General features: G+C 42.2%; 1 protein-coding gene across 2 annotated transcripts in view; it reads right to left on the bottom strand.

Moving 5' to 3' along the window:
- LAMB4 (laminin subunit beta 4) overlaps window positions 1–16,420 on the bottom strand; it is a 269,670-nt gene that overhangs the window by 108,086 nt on the left and 145,164 nt on the right. For both annotated transcript variants that reach the window (XM_088480192.1, XM_088480193.1), the window contains 4 exons: window positions 5,877–6,027; window positions 932–1,063; window positions 596–781; window positions 182–303 (listed from right to left, as the gene is read on the bottom strand). In XM_088480192.1, the coding sequence (XP_088336318.1) occupies window positions 182–303; window positions 596–781; window positions 932–1,063; window positions 5,877–6,027 (591 nt within the window). The remainder of the gene's footprint in view (window positions 1–181; window positions 304–595; window positions 782–931; window positions 1,064–5,876; window positions 6,028–16,420) is intronic.

Below are 16,420 nucleotides of genomic sequence, written 5' to 3'. Positions count from 1 at the left end.
TCGCACATTGCAATTCGAAACCTAATAGGATTTACCTCTTACATCCTGTTTACCTGTCTACACTGTGTTTTATTTAAATATTTAGTTTCTATATCTGGTATATTTTTTGCTATTGTTGACTATGATCAATTTATGATATTCCATGCAGTTGTATTTCAATGCTTTATAAAACACACTGTACCTGGAAGTGGCAGGGAGATTTAAGGCATATCCCTGAGCCTGATGTGTCCTACGCTTGCAGTGTTCACTTACTACATCGTTGGGCAGGTTAACCACTATTCTTGCTGTCCAGTCTTCCAATGACTATATTAGGGAAAATGATAAAAATAACATTAAAAATCATATAACCATTTTGTTGCATTAGACTAGTATATGACTTGCTGCTCAATAAATCAACAAAGATTAATGTTATAAGACAATTTTTGTTTTCAACGTATGCACTTTATATAGGTCATTCATGTAGCAAAAACCAGTCTAATTAAATACTGATTGAATATAGCAAAAATTGCAATTGGATAACTAAAAAATAGTATTGCTGCAAAGATAAGTTACTGTATCTAGTCACATTGGCCACATGCGCAGAATGTTACCATACCTCAGGCTCATATCGGATTGCAATGATGAACTCCATGGAGAATGGGATGTTGTTGACAGTAAATCTCAGTCCAGCCCCATTTAGAACACGTGCAAATCCAGGTCCTGTCCATGTCACTGGATTGCCGGGAGTTGGCTGTCGTAACACCAGCTCCACAACACTTTCTGAGCCAAAAGGAATAATCTCCTACATAGAAATGAATCAAACAATACAGAAGTACTCGAAAGCAGCACATTTCAGCAGTCGCCATAACCAGGCATGCAACCAGTTTGTGATCAGGAAAAGGCTTTAGGAAAGAAACTGGAAAACAAAATCAAAACAAAAAAACTGTTTTACCTGCACCTGCCGTCTTCCTCGTACACTTCTTTTCTCCATTGTCTTAAGTATTATTCTGTCATTTTCAAATCGGAAATCTATTCCCTGTTTGAGGAAAAACTCTTTGCACTTTGGCATAGGTGTTGGCTGTACCTGTAATGGTCATACAGATAGGAGAGTTTAAGCAGATTTACCTAAATATATATACAATATTGTGCAAAAGGTTTAGATAGGTGTGGAAAATATGCAGCAAAATAAAGGCGCACATCCACTAGGAGATTTTAATGAGTGATTAAACAATTACAACATTGTAATTGTTCAATCGCTCATTATTCGTGCACAAATGGTGCACTACAATGTTGGAAACGACCAGCGATGCGCGCTCCCGCTGGTCGTTTATGACATCAATCATCGCCTGAACATGTCAGTCAATCTGCCGATAACGACAGATTGGCCATGTTGAGAGGTGAGGGAGGGTGCTTCACTGAACAACATATTGTATAGTGTAGGTACTGCAGGGGAAGAGGAATGACTGTATGATTCATCGTACTGTCGTTACCCCATTACCTTATGAATGCTTTCAAAAATTGAAGTGTTAATAGTTTATTTTTATCAATTAACAAAATGCAAAAATCTAAATCAAATCAATATTTGGTGTGACCACCCTTTACCTTCAAAACAACATCAATTCTTCTATGTACACTTGCACAACGTATTTGAAGTAACTCGGCAGGGAGGTTGTTCCAAACATCTTGGAGAACTAACCACAGATCTTCTGTGGATGAAGGCTTGCTCAAATCCTCCTGTCTCTTCATGTAATCCCAGACAGACTCGATGATGTTAAGATCAGGGCTCTGTGGGGGCCATAACATCACTTCCAGGACTCCTTGTTCTTCTTTGCTCTTCATGACATTGGCTGTATGTTTGGGGTTGTTGTCCTGCTGCAGAGTAAATTTGGAGTCAATCAGACTCCACCCTAATGGTATTGCATGATGGATAAGCAGGGGCGCCGTCAGCTGCGATGGGCCCGGGGGAAGAAGGTGGTGTGGCCTAATAGGGAGGCGTGGTCACGCCTCCTTCAGGAAAAAAATAAAAATACATTTTTTTGCAGCGCCGCAAAGTGGCGCTGGGGAGGGGGCGCTGTGCACCCCTCAGCCCGGCGCATGGCCAGTGGGGGACATGATCAGTGTGATCGCTCTCCTCACAGGCATTGGAGACTGCTGTGGCTGCTACTTAGCAGCAGCGAGCAGTCTCCCAGTGCAGCCCAGCACACAGCAGCATGTGCTGGGTTGCTTTGATGTAAGAAGGAGAGAGAGCAACGTTGGACCCAAGCCCCCGGGACCTGGAAATTAGTACCAGCCCCCCCCCCCTCTCAGTGCCCCTGTGGATAAGTACCTTCATGTATTTCTCAGCATTGAGAACGCCATTAATCCTGACCAAATCCCCAGCTCCATTTGCTGAAATGCAGCCCCAAACATGCAAGGATCCTCCACCATGCTTCATTGTTGCCTTCAGACAATCATTATTGTACCAGCCCTTCGGCGAACAAACTGCCTTCTGTTAAAGCCACATATTTAAAATTTTAACTCATCGGTCCAGAGCACCTGCTGCCATTTTTTCTGCACCCCAGTTCTTATGTATTCATGCATAGTTAAGTCGCTTGGTCTTTTTTCCATGTCAAAAGTATGGCTTTTTGGCCACAATTCTTCCATGAAGACCACTTCTGGCCAGACTTCTCTGAACAGTAGATAGGTTTCCCGGTGTCCCACTGGTTTCTGCCAGTTCTGAGCTGATGGCACTGCTGGACATCTTCCAATTTCGAAGGGAAATAAGTATGATGTGTCTTTCATCTGATGCACTAAGTTTCCTTGGTTGATCACTGCGTCTACGGTCCTCAATGTTGCCAGTTTCTTTGTGCTTCTTGAAAAGCGCTTGAGCAGCACATCTTGAAACCCCAGTCTGCTTTGAAATCTTTGCCTGGGAGAGACCTTGCTGATGCAGTATAATTACCTTGTGTCTTGTTGCTGTGCTCAGTCTTGCCATGGTGTATGACCTGTCTCATAAAACTGTCTTCCACAACCTCACCTTTGTAGCAGAGTTTGGCTGTTCCTCGCCCAGTTTTAAGCCTGCTACACAGCTGTTTCTGTTTCAGTTAATGATTGATTTAACCTACATATGAAAATGATGATCAAGTTTGGTATGATTGGTTAATCATACACCTGACTATAATCCTACAAAACACTGACTTGGTCACAAATACTAATTTGATTTAGATTTCTCATCTGTTAATTGATAAAAATAAACTAATTAACACTTCTACTTTTAAAAGCATTCTTACTTTGCAGCATTTTTTCCACACCTGCCTATAACTTTTGCACAGTATTGTGTGTATAAATGACGAGACATTAAAGTTTCGAAACGTTGATTCATTACTGCCTGTTTTACACTATTTTTTCCTGAGTGCCGACTTCCGTATGCTGTATGTTGGATTCCACGCTGGGACACCTAGTAGGGCACCAGGGACACTTTAACCTTTGGATACTGAAGTGGTGCCTGTTCGGTGTATATATATATATATATCTATATATAAATAAAAACAGAAAACCCAGCACTCACCATGTTTAAACACTCACAATGATGTATAAATAAGTAAATAAATAATGGGGATTTAGTTCATGGATTGATCAATGCATTTAAGCTCACAGCCCACATCACGGGACCCCACTTTCTGCAGGTCCTACACTATCCGTCACACTGATGGAAACCTGTTAGCTGCTATCACATAGTTTAAACTGAAAAAATGTTACCTGGTTTAAAGCTCACCTGCCAGATAATGGCTTTTAAAGGTAAGGCAGTCACCTGACATAGCTTCTATCACACTACCAAAAAGACAGCTGACACAGGTTAATATAAATGAGTTTGCACATAGGGTGCATGGGAAAGCTATGATCACAAAAGGTTAATAAAAATTAACCACATAAACAAAGTCAGAAATCCACTGCACTCGCCACTCCTAGATTTGGGGTGCAGACCTGCACTCGCCATTCCCAGGACTGGGGTGCAAGTGGCCTGTGACCACATTGCTTAAATAAATAAAAACAGAAAACCCAGCACTCACCATGTTTAAACACTCACAATGATGTATAAATAAGTAAATAAATAATGGGGATTTAGTTCATGGATTGATCAATGCATTTAAGCCCGCAGCCCACATCATGGGACCCCACTTTCTGCAGGTCCTACACTATCCGTCACACTGATGGAAACCTGTTAGCTGCTATCACATAGTTTAAACTGAAAAAATGTTACCTGGTTTAAAGCTCACCTGCCAGATAATGGCTTTTAAAGGTAAGGCAGTCACCTGACATAGCTGGCAGGTGAGCTTTAAACCAGGTAACATTTTTTCAGTTTAAACTATGTGATAGCAGCTAACAGGTTTCCATCAGTGTGACGGATAGTGTAGGACCTGCAGAAAGTGGGGTCCCGTGATGTGGGCTGCGGGCTTAAATGCATTGATCAATCCATGAACTAAATCCCCATTATTTATTTACTTCTTTATACATCATTGTGAGTGTTTAAACATGGTGAGTGCTGGGTTTTCTGTTTTTATTTATTTAAGCAAAGTGGTCACAGGCCACTTGCACCCCAGTCCTGGGAATGGCGAGTGCAGGTCTGCACCCCAAATCTAGGAGTGGCGAGTGCAGTGGATTTCTGACTTTGTTTATGTGGTTAATTTTTATTAACCTTTTGTGATCATAGCTTTCCCATGCACCCTATGTGCAAACTCATTTATATTAACCTGTGTCAGCTGTCTTTTTGGTAGTGTGATAGAAGCTATGTCAGGTGACTGCCTTACCTTTAAAAGCCATTATCTGGCAGGTGAGCTTTAAACCAGGTAACATTTTTTCAGTTTAAACTATGTGATAGCAGCTAACAGGTTTCCGTCAGTGTGACGGATAGTGTAGGACCTGCAGAAAGTGGGGTCCCGTGATGTGGGCTGCGGGCTTAAATGCATTGATCAATCCATGAACTAAATCCCCATTATTTATTTACTTATTTTTACATCATTGTGAGTGTTTAAACATGGTGAGTGCTGGGTTTTCTGTTTTTATTTATTTAAGCAATGTGGTCACAGGCCACTTGCACCCCAGTCCTGGGAATGGCAAGTGCAGGTCTGCACCCCAAATCTAGGAGTGGCGAGTGCAGTGGATTTCTGACATTATATCTAAATATATATATAAAATTCCAATAAGACCCACACTCACTGAGGCAATACGGGTGCAACCTCAATGTCACCATCAGAAAGATTCTGGGGTCCACTTGTATCCAAAAAAATTCACAAATTGTGAGGGCACTCACCATTGCAGAGAAAAAAACCATCCTTTTAATTACATACCACCAGTGTTATAAGAAAGGCTAGATCCAACGTTTCGGTCCCATGTGAGACCTTTGTCAAGGTTCAAAATTGTCACATAATGTTCAAGCCATCAAAGAAGAAGTGTCCATATATATATATATATATAAAGCAAAATTGAGGTGGCACTCTTGGAACGTTAAAAGTCAATAATCACAACTGCCAGTCAGTGCTGCGCTGACTGGCATTTGTAATTATTGGCTTTTAATGTCCCGAGAGTACCACCTCCATTTTGCTTCAAGTACTTACTCTGTCTGGTCAGCAACTGGGCAAGCTGGTAAATTAACAGAGTACCGGGTCTTCAGCTCTTATCCGTGCAGATAGATCAGAACTAGCCCCAGCATATGTGTATATATATATATATATATATATATATATATTTGTTGTCATACATCATCCTTTTTGCTGTTTTACAGTTCTAATAATTGAATCTCCTTTGTGTGGGATATCTAAATCTCTCTGTACTATAAATAACAATATTATTGTTATTATTACTATGATTATTATTATTATGTAGAACAGTCTTTTGACGTAACAACGTAAATGACTCACTATGGTTGCTGATCCAGAGAGGGCCTGGGCTTTCTCCGCCTCATATATATAATAATCAAGTGGTATGAAGTAATATCCATTTTCTGGCTGATTACACTGAAGTCCTACAATGTTAGGAAGACAGTCACACTCACCAGTACTCTGAGAGCACCTGTACAAATAAGAAAAAACAAACAACACAGTTACTGTAAGTTCAGTACAAGTCGTGTGTTTTTCTGACCTATATTAGGAATACAAAAGCCTCTATTTATTAACATGAGAGTATACCACGGATTTTCCATTTTCACAGCGATAGGAAATCTGTTATTGCCAAGTAAGAATAGGGTCATGATTTTGCTGAGCCAGTATTTGTGGATCTGTGCATGCGTGACTCCTGTACACTGGCACAATACAGATGTAGAGTGCGCTCACAATACTGATATTAGCACAGGTGCCAGGTTTGCTTACTTTCTGGCAGGCAGGTCAGCACAGCAGGGTGCATGGCAGCAGCATAGGTAAGCAGTGCGGGGACTAGGTGGTGCAAGCACCACCCCACTATACAGTACCAAAATCATAGTCATTGCCAAGTGGGGTGCAGGACTATGATGACGCAATTCAGCATGAATCACGCCATTGCCCCCCCCAGAATGCTTACTTGTGCTTGGTAAGTGGGCGGCTGCAGGAGTTACAGATGGGTAGCGGCGAAGTCTGGGAGACTTGCCCACTCTTCCGGGTGACTGGGAAAGCTACCAGATTCTCAGGAGCCTCGTGGCCGTTCCGAGAGAGTAGGCAAGTATGACCTGGTGACTGATTATGCATTGGAGAATAAGATATACCCAGTGGATAAATATAATACAGGAATGTGCACTATTAATGAGTAATCCAGATAGAAGACAAGACATACAGTATTATTAAATTCTGAGTTTAGGTTTAGCAGGAGGGACGGCTCCAGAGGCAGTTACAGTGTGGACAGGCCTCTACAGGATACATATATTGTCTCAGTCTTGATTATAATCCAATCACCTTGTAATGAGAACATGTGCAAACCATTGCCAACTAATTAGAAGGGTATTTATAACAAGGCAATGAAGACCAAGTCATTTAGCCCCTGATGAAGCTGTAGGATACAGGGAAACGCGTTAGGCACCTATTGCACACAAAACCTGAACATTTCTTCAACCAGCATTTTATGGAATACTGGGAAAACCACTGAGTGAGACGTTTGTCCTAATTTCCATCCTTCCCACAGAATATATAGGAACCCTCCAGTGGATCGCACCAAGTTGCTATATTTTCTGGATACTGAGGGATACTACCTGTGAAAAGGGATCATATCTACTGATTGGACACCATTCACGGCATCACCTACCTGCAAGTTAGGTCATCAGTATCATAGTGTTCCAGTATGCTTTTTCAAGCCGTTCATTCTTGGACACATGTGCATTTTTTTCACTTGGACTTATTACATATTCAATATCCATTCACTATCATTTCATTTTGCTGAGATTTTTGTCTATGCATGTTATTCATCACTCATACATATGATGGTCTCCTCAATATAGACCTATCATTTTATCATAATATATGAATAAATGTACTATTTTTTATATTTCATCTGCCATTGTTTATTGTATCATAACTTATTATCATATTGTTGTAAGAGTTTCGTTTTCATTTTTAACAATATAGATTGTGCTATTTTCACACCGTTCCATTAATAAATTATAGGATTACTGATTTCTTTTTTTTTATGCAAACTTTTTTTTATTGAAAAAAGACCAAGCAAATCCAAATGGAATACATACAGATAAAATGGATATATGAATAAACTTATAAAATATTCCATTTTGAAATAATATAGACAAAATTATAATATAGATAGGTCACAGCAAAATTAAAAAAAAATCAATAGATCAATGAACAAGAAAAACAAGAAAATAGAAAGGAAATCAGGAGAGGGAAAGTCAGAAGGGGAGAAGTACCAAGCAAGGGGGTAAGGCATGGCCGGATTAACAATGGGGCGGGTGGAGCTGCAGCTCCAGGCCCCAAATGAAAATAGGCCCACACTCACAGTACAAGTAGGATCCGCTGGAGACAGGAGAAAAAAAATCCTATCACCACTAGTGGGCGGCCATCCGAGGACCTGCCCACTCAAACCCTTTCTCCCATCACCTCCAGCCCCATCCCCCCACCGGCACAGGGCAACTAACTTCTCCGTCCCCAGAGTCCTGAGCAGGCGTAAAATGAATTTAAAGTGCGGCGCAGTGGCACATGCCCTCCCAATGTGACGTCACCAGATACAGCGGAGCTAAGGCATGCTATGTGCCTTAGCTCTGCTGTATCTGGTGACGTCACATTGATGCTGCCGGGCGTACCCGCATGGATGGTCCTACGTGAGCTGACACTGAGGCTGACTGAGGAGTTGGTGGTGCTCTTGAGGATCCTCCTGACTACCAGAGCGCCGTGGCTGTACTGCCGGTAGCAATTTACATAATCTTCCTGGCAGTGGAAAGAAGACCCGCGGGAATTGTAAGATTTGAGGAGGAGTTGAGACAGTGAAAGAGAGAAGAGAAGCAGGTAAGTGAACTTGGAGTGGAGAAAACAAAACATATGAGAGGAGGACACAGATGAGGAGGAGGAGGAGAGAGTATAGGACACAGATGAGGAGAAGGGGGACAGAATAAAGGATGCAAAGGAGGAGAAGGTTGGACAAAGTAATGGATACAGAAGAGGAGGGGGGACAGAGTAATGGGCACAAAGGAGGAGGGGGACAGAGTAATGGGCACAGTGGAGGAGGGGACAATAACAGTAATGGACACGGAGGAGGGGAGGACAGAGTAATGGACACAGTGGAGGAGTGGGGACAACAATTACAGAGTAATGGGCACAATGGAGAAGGAGTGGGGACAATAATGACCGAGCAATGGGCACAGATGAGGAGGAAGGAAGAGAACTTCTTAATGGACACAGAAGATGAGGGGACCATGACAGCGTAATGGACACAGAGGTGTAGAAGGCGGGTGACAGGGTAATGGATACAAGAAGAGGGGTCTACGACAGAGTAATGGACACAGAAAAGGAGGTGGGGGAAGACTAATGGACATAGAGGGGGTGGGGTAGACAGAAAATTGGACACAGATGAGCAGGGGATGACGACAAAGTAATGGACACAGGGGGGAGTAATGGACACAGAGGAGGAGGGGGGGACGAGACAGAGTAATGGATACAGATGATGATCTGGGCAGCGTAACGGACAGATGAGGAGGAGAGAGCATTAGAACTCCATAATGGACACAGATGATGAGGAGGAGGGGATGACAAATATTGTAATGGACACAGATGAGGAGGGGATGACAAATATTGTAATGGACACAGATGAGAAGGGGGAACACAATAATGTGAACAGAGGAGGAGGAGGGGGGATAATAATTGGCATACAGATGCGAGAGGGAAGAGCACAGTGCAGAATATACAGATGAGGGTGTAATATAATATGGAACATATACACGGAATGGGGCAAGCTTGCTGCATACATGTAGGTATGGGGTCAGAGAACCATACATAACATATAGACAAGAGGGGTACACATATAGACAAAGTCAGGGCATGATGGCGATTAAGAGATAGTTCTGTGCCCGTTATGTGGTCAGGGCATGATGTGAGTGAGGGGTTTTTGTGTGTCAGTGATTGGATCAGAGTGTGGTGGTGAGAAGAAATACAGAGGGAGCAATTTGAGGTCAGGGAGTGATAGTGTGGATCCAGGAGTGGTAGTGGCTGTTGTATGGGGTTGTCAAATGATGGCAGTGAGGGGTATTTCAGTGTTTGATAAATGGTATCTGACTTTTAGTGGGTAAGAGGTTTTGTATATAGCATTGAGGATGGAAAGTATTGTGGTGGGTGGTGGGTAATGAAGTGACTTACAGGCAGCAATACTTACACATGTGCCTGCACAAAGTGTGTGCAATATGTGCCCCACAACCATAGGTAACTATCGGCCTACCAAAATGTTGTGGGGTCAGGGACAAATACAGTATACAAAGAGGTGAGCTAGATTGAGGTGGTTGATGGTATACACTAACTGCACCTGCCATTATACTAGCCCTTTACAGACAACAACGCCACAGCACTGGTCATGCCACTCACATTGCAGGTCATACCCCCTGCAGTGGCACACAGTAGGCCCTTCATAAATTTCAGCTCCAGGCCCATGCAGAGCTTAATCTGGCACTGGGGTAAGGGAGGATGATAAAGGGAATCAATATTTTGTTATCACAGAGGGGACAGATGGATACACCTGTTAGTGACCACATATTGGGATATACTGTATTTGAATTAAGGAGTAGTAGACACGAATAAACTGTGTAACCCAGTATAGTTAGTACATAATGTAGAATCTTTGAACTCCAGCCATGGGAGCTCGGTGGCATTAAAATCAGCAGGTTTTCCCATAGAAAAGGAAATTATGTCTTCCATATCAATGTAGTAGTCTATCCTCTTGAACCAATCTTTAATGGAGGGAGGGGAGGTAGATTTCCATAAGACAGGAATGACAGCTTTAGCTGCATTATTTAAATGCCTTAATAGAGAATTATTATAGGAAGCAGTGGAAGATGATGTTATGTTCAAGAGCCAGAACCCAGGGTCTCTAGGGACTTCCCCTCTGAGGATTGTATTGGAGCACTCAAAAACATTCAACCAAAATGGAGCTAGGGAAGGACATTTCCACCATATATGGAGGAGACTACCAGGAGCAGAATTACATCTCCAGTAATTCTTTGTAACCTGTGGATACTTATTTAAAAGTACAGGATATCTGTACCAGCGGGAGAGAACTTTGTAATGGGTTTTGAGAGTCACTAGTTAATCATGCATAGCAAAAGTATTGTTAAATATCTTGAACTTTATCATGTAGTTCTTTCTCCCATACTTTTGTGAATGACGGGGGCGATTTAAAAATGTTTCAATAATTAATGAATATAATGTGGATATAGTATGAGACAGAGTTTTAGAAGCAGAACATAAAGATTCAAATAAGGTGGGGGTCCTAGTGAGGTCAGAGAGTGTATACAAGGAGGTAATGAAATGTCGTATTTGGAGATAGTTTCAAAATTCGGACTGGGAAAAGTCCCAAGATTCCTTAAGCTCTGCGAAAGGGCACACCCCTGATGAGCATACCATCTGACCTAGCCTACAAAGACCAGTAGCCAATCAGTTTTTAAGGGAAGTACGTGGAGCCCCCAGGGAGAAATCAGAATTACCAAGAAAAGATGACAGGAAACAATAGACGATATATGAGGGAGTCATCTTAGTTTCTTTAATGTGGGAGTTCCTCTACTGCAATCCACTGTTTGAAACCTTTTGCTCGAGACCACTCCAGAATGCGATTAAGCATTATAGCATGATAATAGCTAGTGATGTGTGGAATTGTAAACCGCCCTCATGTTTACGACGGAATAGGATATCATGTTTAAAGCATGGTCTGGAGTCATTCAAAATAAACTGTCTAATGAGACGCTGAATTTCTGAGAACCATGATGGGGGAATGTGGATTGGAAGAGTTTGCATTAAATATAAGATTTTGGATAGGGAATTAATTTTCACCATGTTAATCCTACCAATCCAGGATAAACATGTGGAGTACCACCTGTTATAATCGGTGCAAATGGCAGGTAGCAAAGGCGTGAAATAGTTCGAGAACAGTTGGGAAAAATCATTGGTTACATAAACCCCTAAGTATTTCATTCTAAGGGGTGCCAAACAAAAGAAAAGGACTGCTTCAAGCTGTCTACTAAGGATGGTTGTGCAGTCAAGCTCATGGCTACAGATTTGGAGTGATTCATTTTAAAATTTGAGAGCGTGCCAAATTTCTAGAATTCCAGTAGTAAGTTTGGGAGGGCAGTAATCGGATTAGTGATCAGTGCTAGTAGGTCGTCTGCGAAGAGGGCCCGCTTATGTTCCTGACCACCTATGCATATACTAGAGATATTCACGTTGAGTCGAATAGCCCTCGCCAGAGCCTCCGTACAAAGGACAAACAAGAGAGGAGAGATGCCTCATGCCATTTCATATATCAAACAATTCAGAGAAAGAGAGCTGTTTCCCCTGATTTTTGCTGAGGGGGCATCGTATAAAGCTAATATTCTGTGTAGACAGGTAGACCCCAAACCTAAATGACGTAAAAGGCCCGACATAAACTCCCAGTCAACCCTGTTGAAAGCCTTTTCTGCATCAGTCAAGAAAATAATAGACTGTGAAGATGAAAGAGAGGCATGGTGAATCAGTTTAATAACTTTAGTGGTACTGTCTCTAGCCTCACAGCCTAGGACAAAGCCTACCTGGCTACCATGAATCAATTTAGGCAAAAGAAATATCAACCGGTTGGCCAAGAGTTTAGCAAAAAGTTTCAAATCAATGTTTAGGAGTGAGATGGGCCTGTAACTAGGACATAAAGTGAGGTCTTTACCCTCCTTAGGGAGGACAGTGATATGTGCTTCCAGCGATTGTTTGGAGAAACAAGTCTTGTCTAAAATCGAGTTAAAGGCACGGGTCAATAGGGGAGCCAATCTACTCTTAAAAGCCCTGTAGTAAGCTATAGAGAAGCCATCCGGGCCAGGACTTTTACCAACTGTGGACGATGAGATCGCCCGATAAACCTCCTCAACAAGAAAGGGCAAATCAAGAGAATCAACATCCTCCTGGGACAAAGTAGGGTAATTAAGCGATTGAAGGTATGTCGAGACTGCCTCTCCGTGTGTAAGAATATCCTTATCAGGTCCTAATCCCGCTAAGTTGTAAAGTTTGTTGTAGTAAGATAGTAAGAATGAAAGGACTCAAAAATTTGTTCTATTTCATTATGTGTCTGACCGTATTTGTCTTTTATAGCTTGAATGAATGTGACTGCATGCTGCTCATTGCCCCATTGATAATAGCGACTACGACATTTACGGTAGGATAACTTGATTTTGTCAGTGAAAGGGCTATGGAGGGTGGACCTAGCTTCCTCCAACTTGGTATAGTAATGTGGGGACAAAGAGGCTTTGTGGGAAATTTCTAGAGATTTGATCTCAGCAAGAAGGGCATCTCTCTGTTGAGTTTTGTGTTTTTTTAAATAAGCACCTACTTGTATACATGTGCCACGCAGAATGCATTTATATGCCTCCCAAACCATTATCTTGGAAATGTCATCTTGATCATTCCTTTCCATATAAGAGTCTAAAAAGGACTCAATCTGGGACTTGCAATATGCATCTTGTAAAAGGAGATAATTGAAACGCTATGTCCAAAGATTGAGTTAATGCTGAGGGCAGGGGCGTTTCTAGAGAGGAGGGGGCCCATGTGCAGTTTCCGACATGGGCCCCCTCCTCTCTGTCCAGCAACCGGCAGTGCACTGAGCTGTGCGGCCAGCACTGGAGTTATAGACTCTGGGCCCTAGAGTGCACCCAGAGTCTATAGAGTAGGCACAGGTCACCGAGAACATGGTCGCGGCAGCCATTTTCCCTGTACTGCGTATGCGCAAACGACAGGAAAATGGCCACGGCGGCCATTTTTTAGTCATTTTTACAGCGCCGACGTGGGACTCCAAAGAGGTAAGAAATACTATGAGTGCAGGGTGTGCGATGCCCCACACACCCTGCACACATTATATATACGCCCCTGGCTGAGGGAGAGAAAGTGTAAGAAAAACTGGGGCTTGGTCAGACCACATGATTGATCCAATTGAAGTGTCAGATATAAGATGCAAATGATGATGAGTTAGGAAGACATAATCAATTCTTGAAGAAGTGTGGTGGGTTCAGGAAAAGAAGATAAAATCAAGTTCAGCTGGATGAGTGATTCGCCAGGAATAGGCCAGTTGATGGACATGGAGGGTGCGCTTTACTCGCCTGAACTCCTTTCCTGGCCTATGTGATACTCTATTGGAAGTGTCACGGAATGGTCAAGGGGTCACTTTAAGTCACCTTCCACAACCGTAATACCATCCAAAAGAACCTCGGCTTTGTCCAGAATGGAAGCAATGAAGGAAGGCTGACCAGAATTGGGTGTGTAGAGCTTTAGAAAAGAAAAACATTAATTATAAATTGAGCATTTGACCAAAATACCTCTACCCTCTACCAGTCTGTGTGGAAATATCAGAGAGCAGGAGGTATCAGGCAATCAAAATAGCAACACCTAAGGTTTTACCAGCAGAATTATCACTAGAAAATGCATGTAGGTAATAATAGTTCTTTAAAGGAGGAGCATGCCCATATTTAAAATGTGTTTCCTGTTTGAGAGCTACAGTATATCTATTTTATCTGCAAAAAAAGACCTAAACATTTGGGATATTTTTTCTGGAATATTTAACTCTTTAGCATTAATAGTGACAATCTTTAAAACAGGCTTCCAACTAGCCATATAATTTCGATGAAAGGAGAGCATAAAAAACAACCCACCTAAATGGACAAGAAGTGACCCACCTAAATACCACTCCCTTCAGAGACAAAGGGAGGGGGGAGAAAAAAAAGGAAGGAAAGGATGGAGTAGGAAAAGAAAAAAGACAACAATTATAAACAAAAACCATACAATTAATTTAGTATATATATACGTAATAGTTGAGCCATCTGAATGTTGCATCTGGACAACAGGGAGAGAAAAATCTGCTCCATATCCAGGGTATTATATTATGCAGCACTAAGGGGGGATAAGGGGGACAATAATAGCAACAACCCGTGCAAAGCAAACTAGTATGCAGTTAATTAGCTTCTACTAAAGAAGTATCAAAAATAGCTGTAACTAGATTAAACTGACAGGTACATGACTGATTCTACTATGGAAACTACCATAATTTAACAAATTCGGTAAGTTATTAGCAACCTTAGCATCATAATGTAGGATTAGGACCTAGATCCTTATCAAATGAGGAAAATCAGGTACAATCTCACCAATCTCTAACATGAGTCGAAATGTTCAAGTCTCTTCTGCGGAAGCGCAGGCGAGACAGACGTCTCATCTTCCGCTTGAACTGGATACATGATGCCATGCATTCCCTTCTAAAGGAAGGGTAGGAATTGCTAAGGGGCGGTGGAAGGCCTCCCAGTCTGGAAGTACCACTGGATCTAAACCTAAAGCTGTAAAGAAGGAAGAAACATCTATAGGTGTATGGAGAGTGACATTGTTCCCATTGTGGGTGACTTGTAGGTTGAATGGAAAACCCCAACAGTAGCTCAGTGAATGCTTGCGAAGTTCATCTGTCAGTGGTCTCAAAGTTTTTCTTTGTTGTAAGGTATACCGTGATAAGTCCGAAAACAGCTGAACTTTATCACCTTTAAAATCAATTGTTTCAAGTTTTTATGATAATGAAGGCGGCAGATGACATCATGAGGTTTGTCAGTAGATAATCCTCTAGGTCAGGGAACATGATGTGCTCTATCAAACAAGATTTCGCTGCTAGGGTCTAGGCCAAGAATCTCGCCAAAGATCTTTGTGAGGGCATCTGTGGGATTGGATTGCATTATATCTTCAGGTAAACCCTGTACTCTGATGTTGTTGCATCTACCGCGATTATCTAAGTCATCCATGCGTGATTTTAGAGAGTGAATCTCGGACTGTTGGTGAGAAAGTAGATCTCTAAATTGAAGAAAAGTATCAGCAGATGCCTCTTTGTGGTCTTCTAATCCATCTATCCAATTTGCTAGCTCTGCCATATCCGATTGAATGGTAGCCACTTCCTGGGGGAGCGTAGACTTAAGCTTGTTTTCCAAAGACTGAAAGTCCTGTTTCATGGGCAGTGATCTAATATATGAAAGGATTTCACTAATCTCTTCACATAGAGTAGAGGCAGAAGGGCTAGAAGGTTGATTTTCCTAAGGTGACATTCTGTCTGGAGAAGAAGAGACAGCAGGGGAGGCTGGTGTTGATATCTATCCTGTGGTGTTTGTTCCAGTAGGCTATAGAAACTGACACATATCTTGATAGGATCTGCTGTCACTTCTACTAACTCCCTCCGACTTGGGCTTATTCATTTTTCCCCATTTTGAATTAAAAGTATAGTAAGTGTGTACCATAGAAAAACAATATGTGGATAGCTCCCATATATTGTGCCAGTTAGGAGAAAAAGTGGGTCATCGCCAGGTATCATCCCCTTTATGGACCTAGGCAGCCATCAGGAAAACCGTCACATTATATCAGGAGACATAATGGAACAAGGTCCCATGGCAAAAGGATCCTGTGGTGTATGGTTGAAAGTAGAATCAAGAATCAAGTTGGATCAAGCATGAATGGCTTTTACAAAGCAGTATAGTTATAACCGATGATCATCATTCAGATAATGCGTGTTTTTTCATTCCCAGATACAATCTCAGAGGACTTTCAGGCTTATCAAGCTCAGCTATTTGCATCAGTAGCAGGGTATATAACTCAGTGCTGCTGCTTCTCACCGCCTGTGTGTGCAGGGATCAGCTGTTATGGGAGACAGGGGGCTTGGTCCAGCCAGCCGTCAGCAGTGTCCTGCAGTGTCCTGCAGTGTCCTAGGAGCCAGCCGTGATGAGGAGGGAGAAGCACAGGCAGAAGAAAGCCCTGGGCAAGAA

Source organism: Taudactylus pleione, unplaced genomic scaffold (genome assembly GCF_031769625.1).
Source record: "Taudactylus pleione unplaced genomic scaffold, aTauple2 ptg000251l, whole genome shotgun sequence".
Classification (NCBI taxonomy): domain Eukaryota; kingdom Metazoa; phylum Chordata; class Amphibia; order Anura; family Myobatrachidae; genus Taudactylus; species Taudactylus pleione.
The sequence above is the reverse complement of the archived record's forward strand: the minus strand, read 5'-3'. Positions and strand labels throughout refer to the sequence as shown.